The 24968-nt window shown below is 44.0% G+C and overlaps 1 protein-coding gene across 6 annotated transcripts in view; it reads left to right on the forward strand.

Moving 5' to 3' along the window:
- The window catches only part of RNF130 (ring finger protein 130), a 142331-nt gene that overhangs the window by 14546 nt on the left and 102817 nt on the right, over positions 1-24968 (forward strand). For all 6 annotated transcript variants that reach the window (XM_008274988.4, XM_008274990.5, XM_008274987.5 and 3 more), the window contains exon 2: positions 21858-22052. In XM_008274988.4, the coding sequence (XP_008273210.1) occupies positions 21858-22052 (195 nt within the window). The remainder of the gene's footprint in view (positions 1-21857; positions 22053-24968) is intronic.

Genomic DNA, 24968 nt, shown 5'->3' on the forward strand with positions numbered 1-24968 from the left:
GATCTTCCCTGTCTTCCACATTTATAAGACTCTTATGATTATGTTGGTCCCAGCCAGATAACTCAAGATAAATCTGGTAAAGTCAGTTCATTATCAGCCTGACTTTTTGATCTCCCCTGCCATGTGTGTGAATGGAAATGGGACATGGACATCTCAAGGTGGCTGTTATTCTGCCTCCTGCATGAAGAAACCTGTTCTTGCACTCCCTTTCACAGCGTTTCTTCACAGTGCCTACCAACTGTTCCTTTATTAATCATTTCCAAGGTCTTGCTATAGATTAGCAGCGTGTCTGCCTTCATTGTTTTGTAAATATTGGAGCGCTATTTTTGAGGTTTTCTGACTTGTCTTTGTTACGATTCCCCAAAGGTCAGTGATGCAGTTTTCTATTTATATGTTGTCACCAGATAATAATTCATCTGAATCAGAACTCCTAAATTCTGGTGGGACCATTGCTTCAGGTGTTCATATGGCAATGTTTAATGCATGTCCGGTACACCAGGCAAGCCAAGAAGTTCCTGTGTGATATGTGGTGGGGGAGGAAGGTGAATGGGCACCAGTGTGCTGTCCAGTGGGGAACACAGAGACATTAAACTCAGATATATGCCAGTCATCATTTCAGGGTGGTCCTGAGGAATCACAGCAGGGTACTAGGGGAGCAAAAATGGAAGAATGGACCCATCTGGGGTGGCCAAGGCTTTCCTGAGAGAGACAGGCATTTAGAGAGAACAGAAAGGAAGGCTGTCTCAGACCAATGGAAGACATATTTGCCCAATTGGGATTGACTTGTTTTCACTTAGCATCATATGCTCAGGTTCATCTGTGTCGTGGCATGTGTCAGAATGTTGTTGAAGGATTTTAACCTGGGGAATGAGATGACCAAGCATCTAAAAATTAGTAGTAGGGGCCAGTGTTGTGGTGCAGCAGGTTAAGCTGCTGCTTGCAATGCCAACAGACCATATCAGAGCACTGGTTCAAGTCCTGGCTGCCCTGCCCCATTTCCAGTTCAGCCTCCTACTAATGCACCTGAGAGGGCAGTGGAAGATACCCCATTGGGCCCCTGACACCCATGTGGGAGACCTGGATGGAGTTCCTGGCTCCTGGCTTCAGCCTGGCCCAGACATGGCTGTTGCAGCCATTTGGAGAGTGAGTCAGCAGATGGAGGATTTCTCTGTCTCTCCTTTCCTCTCTGTCACTCTGCCTTTCAAATAAATAAATAAATCCTTTAAAAAATTAACAATTTTACTAGCTATCAAATGAAAAAAATACACCGCCTTATGTCCACAGCTTGATGAATTACCAGAGAGCACACTGAGGTAGCCATAAAGCTGTTCAGGAAATAGAGCATGACTGAGTCCAGAGTTCCCCATGTGTCCCCTTCCAGAAATCACTGCCGCCACCCGCCCTTCCCAAAAGTAAATACTGTTCTGACTTTCAGCACCGTGGCGGATGCCGGACCTTTAACTTTATGTGTGTGTGCGTTTACTCACAGCACTTCTGACACCTGGCGTGCAGGCTTCCTCATCAAGCTGTTCTCTTAGAGATAGCAAATGGGTATCCTACAGTTCAATCCAGTTCTGACATTCACTGCCCAGAGTTACCACAGACACCACAGGGTAGGGGCTCTGCCCCATAAGGCCAACTGCCTCATCCCCAACTCAGATTCCAGTTGCAAGTAGTGGATCCAAGGGAACCCACATGTCTGTATGAGTTGGGCTACAGGTCAGGGTTCCCTCATCCCCCTACTCAATTTATTCTAATGGCTCATAAACTCAGAAAAACACTGTTCTTGGCTATTACAGAAGGAGTTGCTAAAGACACAGATGAACAGCTAGATGAAGACATACCCAGGGTGAGGGCTGAGAGCCTCCTGAGGTGGGGCTCCTGTCCCTGTGGAGTGGGGTGGCTAACTCTCTTGACCCAGGTCACTCACTGACCCAGAGCTCTCTGAAACCTGTCACGTAGGGGTTTTAGTGGAGGCTTATTACCACACAGGCATGATGATTGAATCATTGGCCCTTGGTGATCAGCTCAATGTTCAGCCCTACTCTTCTCCCAGAGTTGAGGGGTGGGGTGTGTGTCCTCTCAGAGTCACATTATTAGCATAAACTCAGGTATGGTTGGGAGGAGCTTGTGAAAAATAAGAGCTGCTTTTCACCCCTGTCACTCAGAAAATGACCAGGGTTTAGGAACTCTGGGCCAGGAGCCAGGGATGACTCAGTGTGTGTTTCTTGTGTCCATATACATGGAGTCATGGTAGGCATTATATGGTGTAACTTCATGTTCTTGGATGTGGCAATAGTATCTTTAGTGATTACCCTATGAATGTGTCATACTTTCCATTCTATTGATGAACATGTGAGTTGCCTGCTTTTTAGTGATCACCGCATTGTGGTACGCATTGGGTACACACATATGCACAATGCTTTGGGTATATACTTGTCTTCACCTATCATGAGGATCACGGCCAGCAGACCCATAACAAAAGAGAGGTTAGGAAGAGAAAAGCACAGCAGATTTAGTTTTATGGGACACATGCACCTTCAGAGATGAAGACTTGAACACCCAGGAAAAACTGTCCATTTTAGTGTCAGTTCAGTGGAGAATTGATAGCTGTGTAGAAATGCATTGGATAGAGGGTCTGATCTGATGTGATAGGCAGAGGAGAACCCAGCAAGGCCTATCTGATCCATTTCTTTTTGGCCTCTTAGTGTGGCATCCGCTTCCTCCTGGGTATGGAGCAGGATGCCTTCTGGAATGAGAGTCTTTGAGGCAGAGGCAGAGAGTGGCCTTCCTACGTTTTGGGTCTTGCTTTGGGAAGAAGGGTTCTAATTCCTGTGACCCACTTTGGGGAAGAGGAATCCTGGTTTCTGAGACTGTGTGGGTGGAATAGCAAGCAGGAGACACGGGGGCAGGAGGAGGTCAGAGAGGTCTTCAGGTAAAGCAATCAGCATGGGGGCAGGAACAAACAATTGGAAAATAAAATTTTAAAAATACCATTTAAAATAGCATTGGCTTGCTTGTTGTTGGGTTTGTTTTTTTTTTTTTTTTTTTTTTTTTTTTTTTTTTTTTTTTTTTTTTTTTTTTTTTTGCCAGAGTGTCTTGGCTTTCCATGCCTGAAATACTCTCATGGGCTTTTCAGCCAGATCCGAATGCCTTAAGGACTGATTCTGAGACCAGAGTGCTGTTTAGGACATCTGCCATTCTATGAGTCTGCTGTGTATCCTGCTTCCCATGTTGGATCGTTCTCTCCCTTTTATTCTATCAGTTAGTATTTGCAGACACTAGTCTTGTAAATGAAAGATCTCTGCGAGTGAGATCCCAGTGGAAAGAACAGGTCATCAAAGAAGGAGGTACCTTTCTCTGAAGGGAGGAGAGAACCTCCACTTTGACTATGACCTTGTCTAAATATGATCAGAGTCGGTGAACTCAAAAGGCTTCCATAGCCTTGGCAACTCATGAAAAAAGCCTAGGGGGATTACTGACGCCATTAACAAGAGTGTCAATTTGTTAAGTCAACAACAGGAGTCACTGTGTACTTACTCCTCATGTAGGATCTCTGTCCTTAATGTGCTGTACATTGTGATTTAATGCTATAACTAGTACTCAAACAGTATTTTTCACTTTGTGTTTCTCTGTGTGTGCAAACTGTTAAAAGCTTTACTTAATATATGCTAAATTGATCTTCTGTATATAAAGAGAATTGAAAATGAATCTTGATGTGAATGGAAGGGGAGAGGGAGCGGGAGAGGGGAGGGTTGTGGGTGGGAGGGAAGTTATGGGGGGAGGGAAGCCATTGTAATCCATAAGCTGTACTTTGGAAATTTATATTCATTAAATAAAAATTAAAGCATTGGCATTGAAAACTAAAAAGTATTATCACAGGAAATTAAAGAAAGCCTGAATAAATGGAGAGACCATCCATGTTCATAAATCCAAAGACTGCGTCATCAAGAGGCCAGTACTCTCCATATTGACCTGCAGATTCAGACAACCCTATGAAAATACCAACTGACTTTTAACAGAGGTTGACAGAGTGGCCCTAAAATTCATATGGAAATGCAAGGGACCCTAAAGAGTCAAAACAATCTTGAAGAAAAGGAACAAAAATAGAGGACACACATTTCTGATCTTAAAACTTACCACAAGACATTGTGGTACTGGCACAGATGTATAGATCAATAGAATGGAACAAGACCCAGAAATAAACCCCTGCCTTTATACTCAGTTGGTTTTTGAAAGGGGGCCAGAACGTTTCTCTGGGGAGAAGAATCATCTTTTCAACCAAAGGTGCTGAGAGGACTGGATATCTCAGAAAACAGAGGGAGAGGGAGGGGGCCAAAGAAGTGCCATTGCTGGGGAAGAGGCTTGCCTCGCCGAGAGCTGGAAAAAACCCTTTGCATTTAGTGATGTAAAGCAGAGTGACTAAAGTTGGCAAATCCCGGTGCAGAGAAGCAAGTAATTACAAATCATCTAAATGGGAATGAAAATGAGAGGTTACTTGAAACCAGCATGAAGGTACAAGACGCGAACCACGCTTTACAGAGCTGAAGGCAGAGTGTGTAACAGAGAGACTGTCCTGAGAACCTGTTTGCTCTGCACCCATCGTCAGGGACCTCAGCCTTTCTCCAAGACTTGCAGTTGTTAGGTGATTCTCCTGAGAGGGAAAGAAGCAGCCACAGCATACTGATAAGTGTTTTCATCCATTGTTTAGTTGGCCCCTAGTGACAAACCCATTTCTTGTGTATTCTTGCTCTGAATATACTTTTTTTAAAAAAAGAAAAAAAAGTTGGAAAAAAAGAGGTGAAGAAGCTCTTTTACTTGTTCCTGTCATTACTGGCAACCTTCAACTCTCTGTGTATGTCTTAATTTTTGGAATAAGCCACATGAACCTGGACTGCCCTGCATTTGCTCTTTCAGTTTCCGTGTGAGCCTCTCTTGAGATTTAGTTCATCTTGTGCAGTCTTGCTAGTTTCTTCATGTAATGTCTCATTTTCTTTCTCATCAGGATGATTTGTAGTGATCCTGCTTTCTTTGCCCTCAATTTTGAGAACTCTAAACTGATATGTTGCTTTCTTCCAAGCTATTAGTCACTTCATGTTCTGGGTCTGCATTAAGCTCTGGCAGCAGATCCCTGGACATTATCCTGTGGGAGATGAGGAACATGGTAGACGTCCTGCATTTGCTGAACGAGATTACTTGTGGTTGTGTAGACACATGGAATCCCTCTCTTTCTCTCACCTGCCGGTTTTGTGGTTTGTTAAAAACGGTCGTACCTACTCTGGCCAATTGGCTTTGGTGTGGTTGCCCTATCAGAGTCTCATTTCCCAGGACAAGTGTTTGGCATAGTGGTTAAGATGCTTTTAGGTAGACCGATGTCGCATATTGGAATGCCTGTGTTTGAGTCCCAGCTACACTCCTGACTCCAGCTTCCTGCACATTGGTACACCCTGGGAGGCAGCAGGTGATGTCTCAGCTACTTGGGTCCATGCCATCCATGTGAGAGACCTGGATTGTGTTCCAGGCCCTGGATTCAATCTGGCCCAGCCCCAGCCTCAGCCTTTGTGGCATCTGGGGAGTGAGCAAGCAGATGGGAGTTCTGTCTGTCTCTTTCTCTCCCTCTCTCTTTCCTTCCTCTATGTCTGTTTCAAATATATATAATAAATAATATTTTTAAGTCTCATTTTCCTTTTCTGTCTCTCAGACATGTTCTAGAGTGCCTCTGTTTACTTAGTTTTCCTTGAAGGACATAAAAGAGGTACTTCAGAAGGAAAATGAGATTGAACGATAATTTTATTTTGGGGTAAAAAATTATGAAATTATGCACCATTTTATCATATATCCCATGATGTTTTTAAAGATCCCTCATATATATGATTTTAAGATTTTTTGTACTAAAATGAACCCAACTTTTAATTTCATGTTTCTCTGAGCCCTCTGAAGTACCCCTGTGTATTAACCTTGATGTGAGATATTTGCTTCTCCTTTTCTCCCCATGAAGAGTGCTTTCAGAAGTAAAGTAGACTTTTCTATCATTATAGGCCAGTCTTGAGACCCATCCCAACAGTCTCATTGCTTATATATTTAAAATAAATCTTTTTTCATTTATATTTATTGCCTTATGGACATCTCAGATTATGAGAATTTTAAATCTTTTGTTCTCTCTCTCTCTCTTTTTTTTTTTTTTTTGACAGGCAGAGTTAGACAGTGAGAGAGAGAGACAACCCCAAGTGTCCATTACGGCCGGCGCACTGTGCCGATCCGAAGCCAGGAGCCAGGTGCTTCCTTCTGGTCTCCCATGCTGGTGCAGGGCCCAAGCACTTAGGCCATCCTCCACTGGGCTACTTGGGTCTTCCTGGGCTACAGCAGAGAGCTGGACTGGAAGAGGAGCAACCGGGACAGAATCCAGCGCCCCAGCCGGGACTAGAACCCGGTGTGCCGGCGCCACAGGCGGAGGATTAGCCTAGTGAGCCGCGGCGCCTGCCTCTCATTCCTTTTAAAATTTGTTTTAGAGGCAGAGAAAGAGAGAGCTCCCATCTCCCAGCTCACCCCCCAGGTATTCTCAGTCAGCCCCTGGCTAGAACTGAAACCAAGAACCAGGTCTCCCACATGGGTGGCAGGAACCCAATTATTTTGAGCCATAACTGATGTCTCCCAGGTTCTGCATTAGCAGGAAGTTGGAGTCAATAGCCAGAGTCAGGTGTTGAACCCAGGCACTCCAGTGTGCAATATGGGTGTCTTAACCCAAAAACCAAACATCCACCCTGTCCTCATGTTTTTGTGTGAATATTCTCTTCTGGCCTTGCCCCCATTGTGCTTCACGGGGACTGATAGGATTTTCCTCCACATCTCCTTACCGCCTTCCTTCCTCAACAATTACGGTTACAGTCCTTTGATCACTGGTCAGTCTGCCTCCAGGCAGATATCTTCTTCCCTGTTAGCGAGAGCTGCACAGTTCCTGGCCTGTCATTCTCATTAGCCCAGTTAGCCCAGTGATTGTCAATACTGTCTTTGTATCACAGTCTCTAGTGCTGAAAGTACTCAAAGAAAGAAGTTACTAGCAGCCAGCATTACGCTCACTGGGGTAAGCCACTGCTTGCAATTCTAGCATCCTGTATCTGAGTGCCAGTTCAAGTGCTGGCTTCCCTGCATCCAATCCAGCTGCCCACTAATGTGCATGGGAAGGCAGGGAAAGATGGCCCAAGTATGTGATCCCCTGCCACCCATGTGGGAGACCTGGATAGAGTTCTGGCTTGGACCGATGTGGCCACTGGGAAGTGAACCAACAGATGGAAGATACCACTCTATTTCTGTCTGTCTCTGTGTGTGTGTGTCACTCTGCCTTTCAAATAAATTAAATCTTTTTTTAAAAGTTACTAAATAAAACAAAACAGTAGTATACCCACATCCTTTACTTTTATGCCCAAGAATTCATAATGCCATGAGCTACTGCTAGACTTGTCTTTTTAAAATTTTTAATTCTGTTTATTGTAAAGAGACAGAGAAATCTCCCATCTGCCCATTCACTCCTCAAATGCCTGCAACACCTGGGGCTGGGCTAGACCAAAGCCAAGAACGTGCAGTTCCATCCAGGTCTCCCACATGGGTGACAAGGACCCAACTACTGGAGCCATTCCAGAATGTGTACTAGCTGGAAGCTGGAATTGGGAAGCACTCTGATATGGGATGCAGAAGTCTCAAGTGTCATCTTAACCACTGAGCCAGTGCTCACCCTTGCTCTGAGTTCTTAAAGTCCTTGCATTCTTGCATGCACCAGCAGTGTTGAGTTTCAGGTGGGTCCTTGCTGGTGGCCAAGATGACCATTCAGTACCCTGCTGACTGAGCTGGTTCTCTGTGTAGCTACTCCTCTGTGTTTCAATGGGATTTCAGTCTAGTGTGTTTAGATAGATGATAACACTGTTGGCCAGGAAGTCAACACAGGACAAAGATCACATTTGGGGGAAGATAATATATTTGAGGTACTTGGTATTCAGGGAGTTTTCTAGCAAATGATTGAATAATCAGTGCTAAAGCTCAAGAGAGATTTAGAGTAGGCATTATGCACATGTAGATGGTAGTTGCAATTATGAAAGTGGACAGTATTGACTACTAAGAAGTCTTAGGATACAAACTTGGTGATACTGTTGATGGAAATCCAAGCTGGTAAAGCCACTATGGAAGGTAGTTTGGAGATACCTCAGAAATCTGAATGTAGTCCTACCATACAACCCACCCATCCCACTCCCTGGATCTTTCGCAAGGGAAATTAAATAGGCAAATAAAAGAGCTATCTGCACCTCCATGTTTATTGCAGCTCAATTCACAATAGCTAAGACATGTAATCAACCTAAATGCCTGTCAACAGAAGACTGGATAAAGAAATTATGGGATATGTACTCTGTGGAATACTACACAGCAATAAGAAAAAAATGAAATCTGGTCATTTGCAACAAAATGGAGGAATGTTTTAATAACTGGAAAACATCATACTGTGTGAAATAAGCCAGTCCCCAAAAGGCTTCCATAGCCTTGGCAGTTCCTATCAAGAGCCGTGGGTAGTCACTGACATCAAAAATAAGACTTGGGCCGGCGCCGTGGCTCAATAGGCTAATCCTCCACCTTGCGGCGCCGGCACACCGGGTTCTAGTCCCGGTCAGGGCGCCGGATTCTGTCCCGGTTGCCCCTCTTCCAGGCCAGCTCTCTGCTATGGCCAGGGAGTGCAGTGGAGGATGGCCCAGGTGCTTGGGCCCTGCACCCCATGGGAGACCAGGAAAAGCACCTGGATCCTGGCTCCTGCCATCGGATCAGCGCGGTGCGCCGGCTGCAGCGGCGGCCATTGGAGGGTGAACCAACGGCAAAGGAAGACCTTTCTCTCTGTCTCTCTCTCTCACTGTCCACTCTGCCTGTCAAAAAAAAAAAAAAAAAAATAAGACTTAATTGTTAAATCAACAACAGGAGTCATTTTGCACTTACTCCTCTTGTCCTTAATGAGGTGTACTATGAGAATTAACTGTAAAACCTGTCTTCAAACAGTACTTTATACTTTGCCTGTGTGGGTGCAAACAGTAGAAATCGCTACTTGGTATAGAGTAGGTCTTCTGTATATAAAGTGAATTAAAAATGAATCTTAATGAAAAATGGAATGGGACAGGGAGTAGGAGGTGGGATGGGAGTGCGGGTGGGAGGGCAGGAATAGGGGGAGGGGGAAACACTATATTCCTAAAAGCTGTACATGTGAAATTTGTATTCATTAAATAAAAACCTTAAAAAAAAAGAAGCCAGTCCCAAAGGGACAAATATCATATGTTCTCCCTGATCTGTGACAACTAACCGAGCACCTAAAAGGAAACCTGTAGAAGTAAAATTGACACTATGAGAAGCAGTGGCTTGATCAGCCCTTGTCCTGACTGTTGAGGAACAGCTTATTATTTTATTATTTTTACTATTTTCTTTTTCTACTTAATACCATTGGTTGAACTCTTTACTTAACACAGAATTGCTCTTGAGTATTTAAATCCAGTTGAAAATTGATCCCTGTAAAAAATAAGAGTGGGAATAAGAGAAGGGGGAGATGTGCAGTTTGATACACGTTCCCACAGACTTACACCTAAGAGTAAAGCTAAAAACTTGCCATGGGACTTCAAATCCCATAAGTTGGCAGGCACTAATGCCGTCGTACTAGTTAAAGTGATCATTTTAAGTGCATAACTGATAATAAAAAAGGGAATAAGTGTCAAAGGGATCACATAAATAAGACCAAGTGTCTGCTAATAACAACAGACAGAATTAAAAAGGAGAAAATGATCCAATATGGGAAGCAGGCCACACAGCAGACTCATAGAATGGCAGATGTCCTAAACAGCACTCTGGCCTCAGAATCGGCCCTTAAGGCTTTCGGTTCTGACTAAAAAGCCCATGAGAGCATTTCAGGCATGCAAAGCCAAGACACTGTGGCAAAAAAATGGCCTACATGAAAGATCTCTGTGAGTGAGATCTCAGTGGAAAGAAAGGGCCATCAAGGAAGGAGGTACCTTTCTCTGAAGGGAAGAGAGAACTTTCACTTTGCTTATGGCCCTGTCTAAATACTGTCAGAGTTTGTTAACTCAAGAGGCACCATAGCCCTGGCTGCTCATGACAAGAGCCTGGGGTGATCACTGACGCCATAAATAAGAGTGTCGGTTGTTAAATCAACAACAGAAGTCACTGTGCACTTGCTCCCCATGTAGGACCTCTGTCCTTAATGAGTTGTACTATGAGAATTAACGGTAAAATTTGTCTTCAAACAGTACTTTATACTTTGTGTATCTGTGTAGCTGCAAACTGTTGAAATCTTTACTAAGTGTAGAGTTGATCTTCTGTATAAAGATAATTAAAAATGAATCTTAATGAAGAATGGGGTGGGAGAGGGAGTAGGAGGTGGGATGGTTTGGGGATGGGAGGGCGGGTATGGAGGGAAGAACCGCCATGTTCCAAAAGCTGAACCTATAAAATTTATATTTATCAAATAAAAGCTTTCTAAAAAGAAATACATATCATTAAAAAACATTGGTGATACCTCCAGGGAAGGGGCTAGCATGGAAATAAAAGCAGTGGTCAGAGGTGAGAGGAACACTTGACAGAAAAAAGCTGGGAGAAGAGAGACCTCAGGAAGACATGTGCTCAGAACTCAATCCTTTTGTGCAATGCAGACTGGCATGGATTAAGTAATTAACACTTCTGTTGTGACGTGATATCAAATTTGCAGTGAGGACTAAGCTATAATTTTCAGTTATTTTGATTTATAGCATTTCTCCTGCATGAAGTATTTGTTGCTTCAGTTGTAATAGAAATTATTTTTGAACATGACTTTTCATGTAAAGTGATTTGTATTAGCCATCATTTAAACTTACTCTTAAGATGCTTTTTATTATGTCATGGAGCACATCCAACAGATATATTTGAGTTCTAAGGATGTGAAAAATAATCAAAATCCATTTGAGATGTACAGCAACTAAGTATAGAAGACAAATGATAATGGATAGCCATTGACAGTTAAACTTGCTGACAGCTGAGCTCTGCCTGGTGCTTCTTGCAGCACTGATTGATGTACCCAGTACTCTACGTGTACAGAAGGTTTTCTGTTAACCTCTTCTTAGAAATTCTATATGAAAAGGTAATAATTTATTACAAGGTTTCATTTGCTTAGAAAATGACCAAAGAAGTAAAAATTGCCAGCTAGGAGAAAATAAGAAACCTTTTTATTTTGCTTTTTTTCAATGCTAGCTTCAAAAGTTAAAAGTCCATATAGTAACATTTGAGCACCTACATGGTTAAAATGTTTTATTCAGCCTCAAGGTAAGAAGTGGAAATGATGTGGGCAGTAAGTGTATTCGTTTTTAAATCCAGGCACTTGCCTCCTGCAGAAGTAGAAACAATAAGTGGAGACTGGCATAGCATGCAAATAAGAACAGAATTTATTTAGCAGCAAAGGGGTAAGTACTGATATGTTAGTGTGGGCCATGTCACACAGGGAAATGCACAACATGAGTGTGCCAAAGGATTGCCCATAAGCTAAAGGTAAAAGAAAAACTGAAGACAGTACCAATAATCAGGAAGGTCCGTATGAGAGTAAATTAGTGGGAGGATGGAAAAGGTCCATCCCAGAGTGTCCCACTGTGGAAAGAGGGCAAACAGGAGCAAGGACCATGGTGGAAAGAGGACTCTCCAACCTTCCACCTCTTTTTATAAGGAAGGAGGTGGTACCCTAACTGGATATGCAAACAGATGGGGTCTTAGCATGTCCCTGGTCCTGGATGTGACAGGTGCATCCTGGGAAGGTAGGCGTATCAAATTAACCAGTTAAAGAGATAGCATTACATTGTTGGGGTACAAGAGTTCCTGCTCACCTAAACTTTCACCATTGCCTAGTTATTCCACATCAAAAGGACAATAGAATAATAGCTTTGAAGTGCTGAGAAAATTAACTATGTAGACTCTTTCATTTAACTGTTATTCAAGAATAAGAACAAAAGAAAGTTGTTTTCAGATGTGAAATACAAGTTAACCCCAAGGGAGCATCATGGAAAGCTGACACTGAAGGAGAAGCTGAGACTGAGGAGGACAGTGGCAGTTGGTTTTCTGTGTCACCTTAATGGGGCCACTGAGCAATTCTGTGAGGCTGTTTCTGGGTGAGGTAACACCTGAGTCAGTGCACTCAATAAAGTGTGTGATCCTCCCAGTGTGGCTGCTTGGGCCTCTGTGGTAAGAAAGAATCACTCTGCCCGACTGCCTGCACACTGGGGCCCAGCTTTCTCCTGCTTTCTTCATGATGAAGCCTCGGCTTTTCCAGGTTCTTGAGCTTGCCAGCTTTGGACTGGAACAACATCACTGGCTTTCCCGGGTCCTGCAAGTTGGGTACAGACTTGCCCTGCAGATCTTGAGATTTTTCTGCCTGCCTAGTTGTATATACCAGTTCCTTGTAATAAATCTATATGTGCATGTTTATATATCTATATATACATATACATATGAGGGGGCTTCAGAAAGTTGGTGGAAAATGGAATGCAAATTTTCTATGGAATTTTTTTAAATTGAGAGGTAGAGTTACAGAGAGACGGAGAGACAGAGAAAAAGGTCTTCCATATGATGGTTCATTCCCCAAAGGCCACAACTGCCGGAGCTGGAAGGCCAGAGCCAGGAGCCAGGAGCTTCATCTGGGTCTCCCACATGGGTTCAGGGACTTAAGTACTTGGGCCATCTTCTGCTGCTTTCCCAGGAACAGTAGCAAGGAGCTGGATCAGAAGTGGAGCAGCCATAGAATGACAAATGCACTAAACAGCACTCTGATCTCAGAATCAGCCCTTAAGGCATTCAGATTTTGCTAAAAAGCCCATGAGAGCATTTCAGGCATGGAAAGCCTGTGGCAAAAAATGACCTACACGAAGGATCTCTGTGAATGAAACCCCATGGAAAGAAGGGGCCATCAAAGAAGGATGTACTTTTCTCTGAAGGGAGGAGAGAACTTCCACTTTGCTTATGGCCCTGTCTAAATACTGGCAGAGTTTGTGGACTCAGAAAACTTCTGTAGCCTTGGCATCTCATATCAAGAGCCTGGGGTGATCACTGATGTCATAAATAAGAGTGTCAGTTGTTAAATCAACAGGAGTCACTGTGCATTTACTCCCCCATGTAGGACCTCTGTCCTTAATGAGTTTTACTATGAGAATTAACTGTAAAACTTGTTCTCAAATAGTGCTTAATACTGTGTGTGTGTGTGTGTGTGTGTGTGTGTGTGTGCGTGCAAATTGTAGAAATATTTACTAAGTATAGAGTTGGTCTTCTGTATATAAAGTTAATTAAAAATGACTCTTAAGAATGGGATGAGAGAAGGGAGTAAGGGTGAGATGGGAGTGGAGGTGGGAGGGCAGATATAGGGGGAAGAACCACTATATTCCTAAAGCTGTACCTGTGAAATTTGTATTCGATAAATAAAAGCATTCTTTAAAAAAATTAAAAATTAAAAAAAAATTTTAAAGTGGAGCAGCCAGGACACAAACTGGTACCCACATATGATGCCAGTGCCATAGGCAGAGGCTTAGCCTGTTATGCCACAGGACTTTTAAAAAACTTGTATGTGTGCAAGTGTGTGTGTGTAGTGTGGCGCCGCCAATGCCTTGATTTTGGATATCTGGCATTCAGGACAGTGAGGGAGTAAATATGTACTGTTTAAGCCACTCAGTTTGTAGTGTGTTGTTACAGGCAAAACTAATACAGATTTTGAGAGTCATGAATAATTCAGGAAGAGAATAAAGATATTTATTAAATGTAGACCTTTTGGCCAGTGCCATGGCTCACTAGGCTAATCCTCCACCTAGCGGCGCCAGCACACCGGGTCCTAGTCCCGGTCGGGGCGCCGGATTCTGTCCCGGTTGCCCCTCTTCCAGGCCAGCTCTCTGCTGTGGCCAGGGAGTGTAGTGGAGGATGGCCCAGGTGCTTGGGCCCTGCACCCCATGGGAGACCAGGAAAAGCACCTGGCTCCTGGCTCCTGCCATCGGATCAGCGCGGTGCGCCGGCCGCAGCGCGCCGGCCGTGGCGACCATTGGAGGGTGAACCAACGGCAAAGGAAGACCTTTCTCTCTGTCTCTCTCTCTCACTGTCCACTCTGCCTGTCAAAAAAAAAATGTAGACCTTTTATCAGGTATACTTATTAACGTTTTAAGGGTAACCACTCAAAAACAGAACTTGAATATATAGATGGAACATTCAGAGGCAGGAAAGAGGTGGAAAGTATAAGGTGATGGAACAAAGATGTAAGTTCCAGCCATTCTTGCTCATTGCCCAAAAGATAGATAAACATTGCAATGTATTTCTTGCCCTTGAATCACATGGTACTGCCTGTGCTATCTTAGGAAATTCAGTAGTGGTGGTCTAATAACTTTCATTGCTAATGTCTGGGGATGTCTGCAGTAGCTGTAATTCCTGTTGGTTGCAGAGTTACAAGGAGTGTGTTGTTGACTACATTCCCATGTGCAGAAAATGATAGATTCCTGTTAGCACTTAGCAGACACCAAAGTAGCTTCCCCTCATCCAAGTCTCCCTGAGCCTTGAGTTCTGTCCCTGCAGCCTCTCTCCTTGTGCTGTTCCCTGATGAATCTCTCCTTCCCCACACAGTTCAGAGGGGCACAAGACCAGTCCCAGAGCCTACTCCCTATGATTAAGGACTTTGACAGTTTTTATTTTTTTGGTTGGCTGGCTTGAGTTGCCAAGTGTGAGTCTTGAAGAACCAACAGAGAGAGCCGTGCAGCAAGGTAAACCCTCAATCTAGGAATTTCCGCTTGACTCACACAGGAACTCCAAGTAACAAAATCCATGGCACAGATTGCTTCAAATAATGAGGCAGTGTTTCTGTCCCAGGATTGGGAATTCAGAGGTTCAGGGACCCAGCCCGTCAGCCGTGGCATCAGATACCTGGTTCCTGTTAGCCCCTGTACTTTGCCATCCACCTCTGCTTCTTCCTCTGAGTCTCCCCCTTTATCATGAGTGACTGCCTGTAGATCTGGGGTTATGGGTTTCCTTTTTCATGACCAGTGGGAGACAGAAAAAGCCAATCGTTGGCATCTGCAATTTAAATACTACTTAGGTCATGTATCTTAGACACATGCACACACACCTGAGCTGAGGCTTACACTGCAAGTTGCCTGTGTGGAGGTGATCTGTAGATGCCTGAATCAGATAAGGTTCTTGGGATTGTGCTGGTTTGGTTAGGTTTTTAAGTGGGCAGACGCTAGTAGACAAAGTCCACTCCAACCTCGGGTACTCCTGTGGCCCTGCCACTGGGGAATCGGGCATGAACCTCACTGCAGTCCTTCCACGTGAACCAGTTGAAACATTCAGGAGTTCCTGTTAACTCAATGAACTCACCAGCAGTGTTTGTGCTTGGAATGGATCCCCTTCCCTGTGCATAATTGTCCATGATCCTCTCCTGTTCTCTACATGCTGTTACTGGATTTAACAGTGAATTCATATAACTGAAAACTAGAAAACAGTTTCTCTAAAATGGGCCATTTGGCATAGATGTTATTAGTAAGCATTGTTATTCCAATAGGAAAAAGAGCCCTGTCAAAGTGACGGGACTCAGAAGCTTCAACACTACAGGCCAGGGGGTTGGAGTGGGGGCGCAGAAGCAGTGGAGACAACCATCTGGGAGAGCTGGGAGCTGAGATAGGTGCTACTGGGAGATCACTTTGGAGGACAAAGGGATGTCCTGGAGTTTAGTAACGTATAGGTTTTTGGTGCCTTTTAGAGCAGTTTTGGTGGAGTGGCTGGGTACAGATGGGTTGAAACAGAAACGAGGAGGACTTTATGATTGGAATGGCAGGTGCATAGGATGGAATAACAAGGTGCAGACAGCTCTTGAGAAAAGTGACCACAGAGGGGAGCGTTTGAGATACCTGTTTTTTCTTTGTTTTTAAGATGGAAGAGACCAGAAGGTTTCAATGAGAGGAAAAGAGAAAAATGATCATTACGACAAGGTTTTTGAGAAATTAAGAAGGAACAGGATCCAGATAACTTTTGCAGATAAGAGAAGGGAAGGTATAAAATCACTGGAAGAATAAAGTAAATGCAAAGTTTAGAGGAAATCAGGACTCACAGATAAGTTAACAGAAAATTGAAAAAAAAAAAAAGGTAGACATTTTCAACAAAACTGTCTCAGTGAAGATAAGTAATAGTGTAGAACTAGCAAGATGGTGAGTTCTGCCCACGGAAGTGTGCAGAATGAAAGTGAGCCGCAAGCTCAAACAGGTTTTGCTGATTTCCTTCGCTGAGCTTCCTTTCTCCCGCCAGTACATTAAGCATCTCCTATGTGCCAGACACTGGAGGAGATGCGCGATCTCGAGTTCTAGAAGGAAGGACTCAGAAATAAACAGGCAGTTACTAATACAGGATGAAAAATGCCAAGGCGGATGTCATCTCAGGGTGCCATGGCAACTGGAAAAAAGCTGCAACTCAGTCTCAGGAGGCTGGGGAGGCGTGATGGAGACGGTGTTCAGTGGAATCTGGGGCTTCAGAGGGGGTCAGTGAAGGCGGGGCCTAGCATTCCAGGGGGAGGAGCAGGGGGGAAGCTGGGCAGCTGTGCTGCGCCATGTGCCACATGCAGAGTCACTGCAGAAAACCCCCTGGTTCTGGGTTCTGCCCCGGCCTGGAGAAACACACAGCCCGCAGCAGGTTTACCTATACCACACCATGGTGGCCGTTGCTCTTGACGTGCAGTGTCTGCGTTTTTATAAGGCAAGTCTCAGTAATTCAGATGAGTCAAAGTGGGGGGTGGGGAAGAGATTTCTTCATTCATTCATTCATTCATTCAGCAGCCCCTTAAATATTTACATATTTGTCAAATCAGAGTATTCCCCCTTTACTGTTACAGATGAGGCCATTGCTTATCAGAACTTATTATCTTACATTTGTACAGTGCTGTATTTTTGTAGGCGTTCTAGAGAGAGCTTAGTCTTTGCTCTGTGTTCTTAGGCTGGTAATTTCAGCGCTGCCTCCTTTCTGTTCAGGCACTGTTCAAGGCTTCGTTTCTGTGCCACTTCCTGCTAAACCTCCCACTAATCCTGTGCGTCATGCCGATGTCTTCCTAAGTTTCTGAGCACTCCCCCATTAGTCCTGTCTTCTCCTTTGTTAATTGTCAGTTCCTGTGCCGCGGGCTGCCTCTGCCTCGGCAAGGTTAGAGGTTCTTTAAGATGTGAGGCAAGGTGTAGCCTCCATTGTGTTTCTCTGGTACTCAGTATGTTGTAAGGTCCGCCAGTTAATGCCCATCGCGATGAGGGTCCCAAGAGGGCAATAAAAGTCTCATTACTGTTTTTGGACTCAACAGGGAAGGCCATATAGGAAACCAGTTTTCAGTTTTCTGTGGTGGATGTTTACCTGTTTTTTTCTGATTTTCATTACTACAAGTTCTAATAAGTTTTTCTCAGCTCTGTAACTGTTGGCAGGTGAGAAAAACAGAAGATGATTCTGAATTTGAACAAAATTGCTATTAGAAGATTTTAATCATTCATAATTAAACAGATCTTTATGCCATGAGATTTCTCCACTTAGTAAATTGCTTCAAGTATAAACAACTGGTGTTAAATTTTGAAACAGTGCCACTTAATCACAGTCATCTGTCCTTCTGGGAGGTTGTTTTAGAGCTGTTGACATTCTTGTTGATAATATTTTTTAATTACAGGAAGGGAAAACCTAGACAAAATGAGTATACTGAACTATTAAGTGGCTACGAAAGCACCTTGTTTCTTCTGAATAAGAAATGCTACTTCCTGGAAGAGGAATGTGCATATCTTATTACTGCGTGTTATAGTCTTACTGATACAAATGTTTTCAGGATCTTCTGTGGAGGATGATTTGGACCAGTTTGGGGAACAGGAAGATTTCTTTGCTCACACAGTCTGTTGTTGGAATTTGTTTTGCTCATGCAGTTGTTTGTAGAATCTGTTCTTTGTGGGTGGGGATTCCGCCAGGAGGGTTCTGAAGTTCTCCTTGGGTGTGTTTGACATGTTTTATTCTGTGGTTGCACCACATTCCATGTCTTTCCAGTCTGAGGATGTTGTAAGTATTGCTGAACTGTTCTCAGCAGACTGTGACACTGTCAGAAGCAATAGGGCAAAGAGGAAGGGACCTAGGGATCAAGAGCTGCTACAGTGACAGGATGTGGGATGGAAAGGGGCTCCAGGCTGTGGGGGAATCTTCACACATCAGCATGGGAAATCCCTACGGGACCAGCTGAATCACTAGGACAAGACAGGATGGACGTTGTAAAAAAAGAAAAAGGAGGAAAGGGAATTTATTTTAAACTTTTTGAAATTTTCATTTTATTTGAAAGGTAGAGAGAAAGCTTTTAACCTCTTGTTTACTTCCCAGATGCCCACAGCAGCCAGGGTTGGGCCAGGCTGAAGCCAGGAACCTGGATCTCACCCTGGGTCTCCCATGGAGGTGATACAGACACAAGCACTTGAATCATCACCTGCTGCCTCCCAGGGTGCCCACTAACAGAAGGCTGGAAAGGGAAGCAGAACTGGGACTTGAAGCCAGGCACTCCCAAGAGGGCTCATAACCACTGTGCTGAGCATCATCCTGGAATTTATTTTACGTGCTCACATACGGAACTGAAATGAGACTCTCTCAGTCTTTACAAATAAGTAAGAATCAAAAGTCGGAGCATCTAAGTAAACTGTGACAGTCACTCTGCTAGATCTAGATCTAGAGTTTAGATCCCAGGTCCTCTGTTTCCCCGGTGAGTTCTCTTTGCTACAGTGTAAATGCAGGTAAAACCACAGGACAGAAGAAATGAGTCACAGAAAAATGGATGTCAACAGAAGACAAGTATAAAGATCTCTTCAGATATTCTTGATGCTGCTTTTTTTAAAATTTTTTTATTTGACAGGTAGAGTTATAGACAGTGAGAGAGAGAGACAGAAAGGTCTTCCTTCTGTTGGTTCACCCCCCAAATGGCCGCTACAGCCGGCGCTGCGCCGATCCGAAGCCAGGAACCAGGTGCTTCCTCCTGGTCTCCCATGCAGGTGCAGGGGCCCAAGCACTTGGGCCATCCTCCGCTGCCCTCCTGGGCCACAGCAGAGAGCTGGACTGGAAGAAGAACAACTGGGACTAGACCCCGGCACCCATATGGGATGCTGGTGCCACAGGCAGAGGATTAACCAAGTGAGCCACGGCACTGGCCCCTTGATGCTGCATTTAAAAAAAAATTAATTTAATAAATGTATTTATTTGAGAGGCAGAGTTACAGACAGAGGGATAGACAGAGAGAGAGAGATCTTCCATCTGCTAGTTCACTTCCCAAATGGCTGCAGTGGCTGGAGCTGGGCCAATCCAAAGCTAGGAGCCAGAAGCCAGGCACCAGGAGCTTCTTCCAGGTTTCCCACTTGGGTGCAGAGGCCAAGCACCTGGGCCATCTTCCGCTGCCTTCCCAGGCCATAGCAGGGAGTAGGATTCAAAGTGCAGCAGCTGGGACTTGAACCAGCACTCGTGTGGGATGTTGGCACCACAGGCAGAGGCTTAACCTGTTACATCACAGTGCCAGCCCCTATGCTGTGTTTTCGTCCAGAATTTGTGCACCAGTTCTTTGATTGCTCCCTGTTTGGGTATAGTATTGGACGTTTTCCTAAGACAATGAGGTTATCCTAACACGTTGCCTAAATGCTTCTCGTTTTAGAACAGCAAAATTTTCTGTGAAACAGATACTACTGAAAGTAAACAATCTGTTTCAGGATCTCAGAGTTTCATAATGTGATGACTACTGACATTATGTCAGAGGCTCCCACCGCCCCCTACCCCCACTTGTTTAATTTGATGGAGAAAGGTTAAGTTAAGGAAATGAGTAGATAACAGTTGCAGACAATATCAAGCATGACAAATTGTAAAAGTGATCATCTCCCACAGACTGCATGTCAGGAGGCGGTGTAGCAAACATACTCTCAGGGTGCGATCCCTCACCCTGATCATTTGGGGTAAGATATTTAAGTGGGAGTGGCAAACGTGATACTGGCCGGAGTGAGTGGCACCTCTGCTTTGTGCTGTGTGAGCATTCCTTTTCTTCTGCAAGGCTGACACGTCTCCACTAGTGCCATCTCTTTATTTGCTATAATCAAACTATTTGGCATTGACTAATACTTAATAGTTCTTGGAATTTATTTGCTTTTGGTGTCGCCCTTATAGGTTAGCGTGTGTGTTCCCCTCTCTCCTTTCCTCTCCACCACACTCAGGACCCACAGTGACTCCAGGAGACACGGGGGCCATAGCCTTTACCACTCCACAGTCTGCAGACTTACTTTTCCTCCTTCCTCTCCTTTCCTTTCTGGACTGCCCTTCAGTTTCATCTTTGCCTGTTCTAAACGAAAGGGTGGGGAATAGGAAAAGCAGCTGATGCCTCTCTTAAGATTTGCAGAGGATGCAGGAGCTTGGTCAGCTGTATGTTGTCTTGGTCTGACAGACTGAAATGTGCCTAGAGGTATTTGAGACAAACTTTTCCCCCAAATCTAGCACCATGGCCATGTAACTTGTAGACCGAGGGGTGGTTCTAGTGTCTTCGTGTATCTTGTTAAGACAGGTGGTTAGGAGCAGACGTTTGGCTCAGAAGTTAGATGGCTGCTTGGGATGCCTACAACTCATTGAAGTTCCTGGTTTGAATCCTGGCTCCTCTCCTTCCCATCCAGCTTCCTGCTAATGGATACCTTGGAAGGCAGCAGGTTATGGTTCAGGTACTTGGGTTTCTGGCTTCTGATTTTGACCTGGCCCAGCCTTGGATGTTGTGGACATTTGGGGAGTTAACAACCACTGGAAGATCTGTCTCTCTGCCTTTCAAATAAAGTGACAACAACTAAATATAAAATAATTTTTACAAGGTGATTATAGTACATGTATCTTAATACAGAGTTGTAGAGAAAGTTTTGTCAATAAATGTAAATAAGAGGAATGATATATTTACTCTTTAATTTCATCTCATTTTAACTTCTAAAACTTTCTAATTTCCCGTGACATGTATTAAGAAATGTGTTCAAACATGCTTAAATTTTGACAGGAGCACTTGGTAACTGAACCATCAGTTACTTTGGCTCCCTGATTTACCCTATAGCCTCCTGTTTTCTCAGGCGGGTGGTGGGCGTAGGGTGTGGGGAGACTCCAAACAAGAGGGCAAGGGCTTCTCTTTTGTGTTCACCTTTTCTTTCTCCTCTTCACCAGCCAACACTGGATATATGCATTTTATCTGTGTCAGTCCATTCCAGTTGTTTTAATTTGCACAGAGAGTAACGTTGTAAGGGAACCACTCTCCTCCCCATGCAGATTGACTATGTTGTCCTTTTCAGTGGAGTTCACAGCTCTGCTGGCAGCTTTGACCCTGTAGCACTGGAGGAGAGGTCCAGCCCTTCGGTAAACATGTGATTGAGTTCATTTGTCTTTAACTGAGCTTTTTCTTTAATGGGTTGTGTAGAGATAGTGATGGAGGCTTGGAGTAATTGTTTATTTTTTTTAAGATTTAGTTATTTATTGAAAGGCAGAGTTGAGAGAGACAGAGAGATCTTCCATCCCCTGTTTCACTACCCAGTCAGCCACAATGGCTGGGCCTGGGCAAGGACAGAGCCAGGAGCCAGGAGCTTCATCCAGGTCTCCCACATGGGTGGAGGGGCCTAAGTACTTGGGCTATCTTTTGCTGCTTTCCCAGGTGTGTGAGCAGGGAGCTGGATCAGAAGTGGAGCAGCTGGTACTCAAACCAGCACCATATTGGATGCCAGCACTGCAAGTGATGGCTTTGCCTACAACACCACAGTGATGGTCCCCTTAACATGCTTTTTTCCCCTTTTGTTTAGTTGCTGATCATCTGGGCTGTGATCCTCAAACACGATTCTTCGTCCCTCCTAATATCAAGCAGTGGATCGCCTTGCTGCAAAGGGGAAACTGCACCTTTAAAGAGAAAATCTCCCGGGCTGCTTTCCACAATGCAGTGGCCGTGGTCATCTACAACAATAAATCCAAAGAGGAGCCAGTCACCATGACTCACCCAGGTAAACAAAGACTGGGGCCCAAGACTTTGCCCTTCTCTTAGGTGTGCCATCCCTGATGAGGCCATTTGGTTTTCAGTATAATTTTGGGATTAAATTTGAGTATTGCCATTTGTTTGTTAAGGTGTGTGTCTTTTTTTCTTTTCTTAAATATTGATCATAACAGTCTGTTAAACTTGTACTTTATTAAATAACTAGCTATAATTAATTAATCCTTAATTCTTTTTTCATTCCTACATTTTTCTTGATAACCTTGAAAAATAATGTATCTGATTGTAATCTTTCACTCAGATCATCACGGATTTGCAAGAATTGCCTGTCCTGGAAAGATTCTCTTTATCTCCTCAAGATAAATGTGATTAGTATAATTGCAGTAATAACAGTAATTTCTTCATTTTTATGTAAGCATTTAGGATATTTCTGATGTAACTTAATAACAATTGTTGTAATTTATTGAGCACTTACTGGATGTTTGATAGGCCCATTACTATGAGCCTTTAAGCATGTTCCTAGTACTTGTTTTTTTTATTTTTTATTTTTATTTTTTTTTTTTTTGACAGGCAGAGTGGACAGTGAGAGAGAGAGACAGAGAGAAAGGTTTTCCTTTGCCGTTGGTTCACCCTCCAATGGCCGCCGCGGTCGGCGCGCTGCGGCGGGCGCACCGCGCTGATCCGATGGCAGGAGCCAGGAGCCAGGTGCTTTTCCTGGTCTCCCATGGGGTGCAGGGCCCAAGCACCTGGGCCATCCTCCACTGCACTCCCGGGCCACAGCAGAGGGCTGGCCTGGAAGAGGGGCAACCGGGACAGAATCCGGCGCCCCGACCGGGACTAGAACTCGGTGTGCCGGCGCCGCTAGGCGGAGGATTAGCCTAGTGAGCCGCGGCACCAGCCTTGTTCCTAGTACTTGTACTCACCTACTCAGTGGGTCAATGCCCTTCCCACCTTGCAGGCCAGGAAACTGAGGCAGGCACAGCCAGCAGACGGATTGTAGGCCTGAGCTTGCCAGTGTTCTTCTAGCTCCTTAGGTTCCAGCCTACATCACTTTTAGTGTTGCATTCATAAAGATTGGAGAGTTTGGTGATTTATTTAAAAAACTTAACTTCTAATCATATAGCTAATTTTTATATAATCTATTTTTAGACAGTTTCATGAAAGACTTGATTACCTTAATTGAAGTCATTGATACTTTTGTGTATATCTTGATAGGAATAGTACAGATGGATTTAAATTGTATTGTTCTGTGACTAGTTTTCTTTCTTTCAAATTAAGCCTTTAAAAAAAGAGGTTTATTTCATTTGAAAGTCAGAGTTATATATAGACAGAGAGACAGAGAGATCTCCTATCTGCTGGTTCACCCCTTAGATGGCCTCGATAGCCAGGGTCAGCCTGACTGAAGCCAGGATTCTGGAACTTCTTCCATGTCTCCCATGTGGGTAGCAGGCACCCAAGCAGTTGGGCCATATTCCTGTGCCTTTCCTGGGTCATTAGCAGGGAGCTGGATCAGAAGTGGAAAAGCTGGGACACGAACTGGCACCCATATAGGATGCTGGCTTGTAGGCAGCAGCCTAACCCTCTGCACCACAGCACTGGACCCCAAACTAAGCCTTTTAAAGCTGAAATATATTTTTTTCTAATTATGAAAGTGTGCCCATTTTAGAAAAACAGAAACTAAAGAGAAGCACAAAGATTAAAATAGAAAAAAAATATTTTTTTGCTACCCAGAGATAATTGGAGTTTTATAACTTAATTCTTTTGAGGAAACCACACAGAAATGAAGGGACAGTTTTATTTAGCTGAGCATCTTGGATTCAGGACAGTAGAATTTTTTTGTTTGGTGTTGGTATTTTTTTTTGTTTCATTTTGGTTTGCTTTTTTTTTTTGCTTGTGACTCAGAGTGGTATCAGTTTGATCTCTGCAGTTGTCATAGACAACTGTTTGAAATTTTGAGTATAATATAGCTTATCTTCATTTCATGCTGATATCTTTACTGAAAACATGAAAGAAATGGACAGAGATAAATTCAACTGAGAAAAAGTATTTCTCTTTCCCAGTGATTTTATTTTACAAACACAAGACCAGAGAAGTAAGTAGAATGAGAATCTCCTTACTAAATATATGAAAAGATGTTGGGATAAGGGCTTGAAATCTTAAAAAATAAATTGTGGTTTTTTGGTTTTTTTTTAGTTATTTTTGTTTGGACGTGGAGGTAAGTCCCTGTCAATTAATGTACAGTTTCCCAACTGTTTTCCTTGAAGCAACTGTTCATTCAGATCGGTTCATAGATGACCCACAAGAGGGCAAAAGGTGGATGGTACAATAGGTTTGGAATGTGTTCCACTTTCCAAGGCTCTCGGTGCTCACTAACAGGCTGAGTGCTCTCAGAGGTCTTAGTATTTTTTTTTTTTTTTTTTTTTTTTTGACAGGCAGAGTGGACAGTGAGAGAGAGACAGAGAGAGAAAGGTCTTCCTTTGCCGTTGGTTCACCCTCCAATGGCCGCCGCTGCAGCCGGCGCACCGCGCTGATCCTGGCAGGAGCCAGGAGCCAGGTGCTTTTCCTGGTCTCCCATGGGGTGCAGGGCCCAAGCACCTGGGCCATCCTCCACTGCACTCCCTGGCCATAGCAGAGAGCTGGCCTGGAAGAGGGGCAACCGGGACAGAATCCGGCGCCCCAACCGGGACTAGAACCCGGTGTGCCGGCGCCGCAAGGCGGAGGATTAGCCTATTGAGCCACGGCGCCGGCTGAGAGGTCTTAGTATTAAGAATCTATTGATTGACCTAGTATTCCCCAAGCTTAGTTGACTGTGTTACTTTTTCATCCTAGGTTAGTGTGTTCAAACACAAACAAGGAAACTCCAGGGTAGAGTTTGAGGATCTGTTTATGAGAATGGAAACTTTGGAAGGCAAGCAGAATGGGGTGCACA

Source organism: Oryctolagus cuniculus, chromosome 6 (genome assembly GCF_051225735.1).
Source record: "Oryctolagus cuniculus isolate XC-2025 breed Fujian yellow rabbit chromosome 6, ASM5122573v1, whole genome shotgun sequence".
In the NCBI taxonomy this organism is placed as follows: domain Eukaryota; kingdom Metazoa; phylum Chordata; class Mammalia; order Lagomorpha; family Leporidae; genus Oryctolagus; species Oryctolagus cuniculus.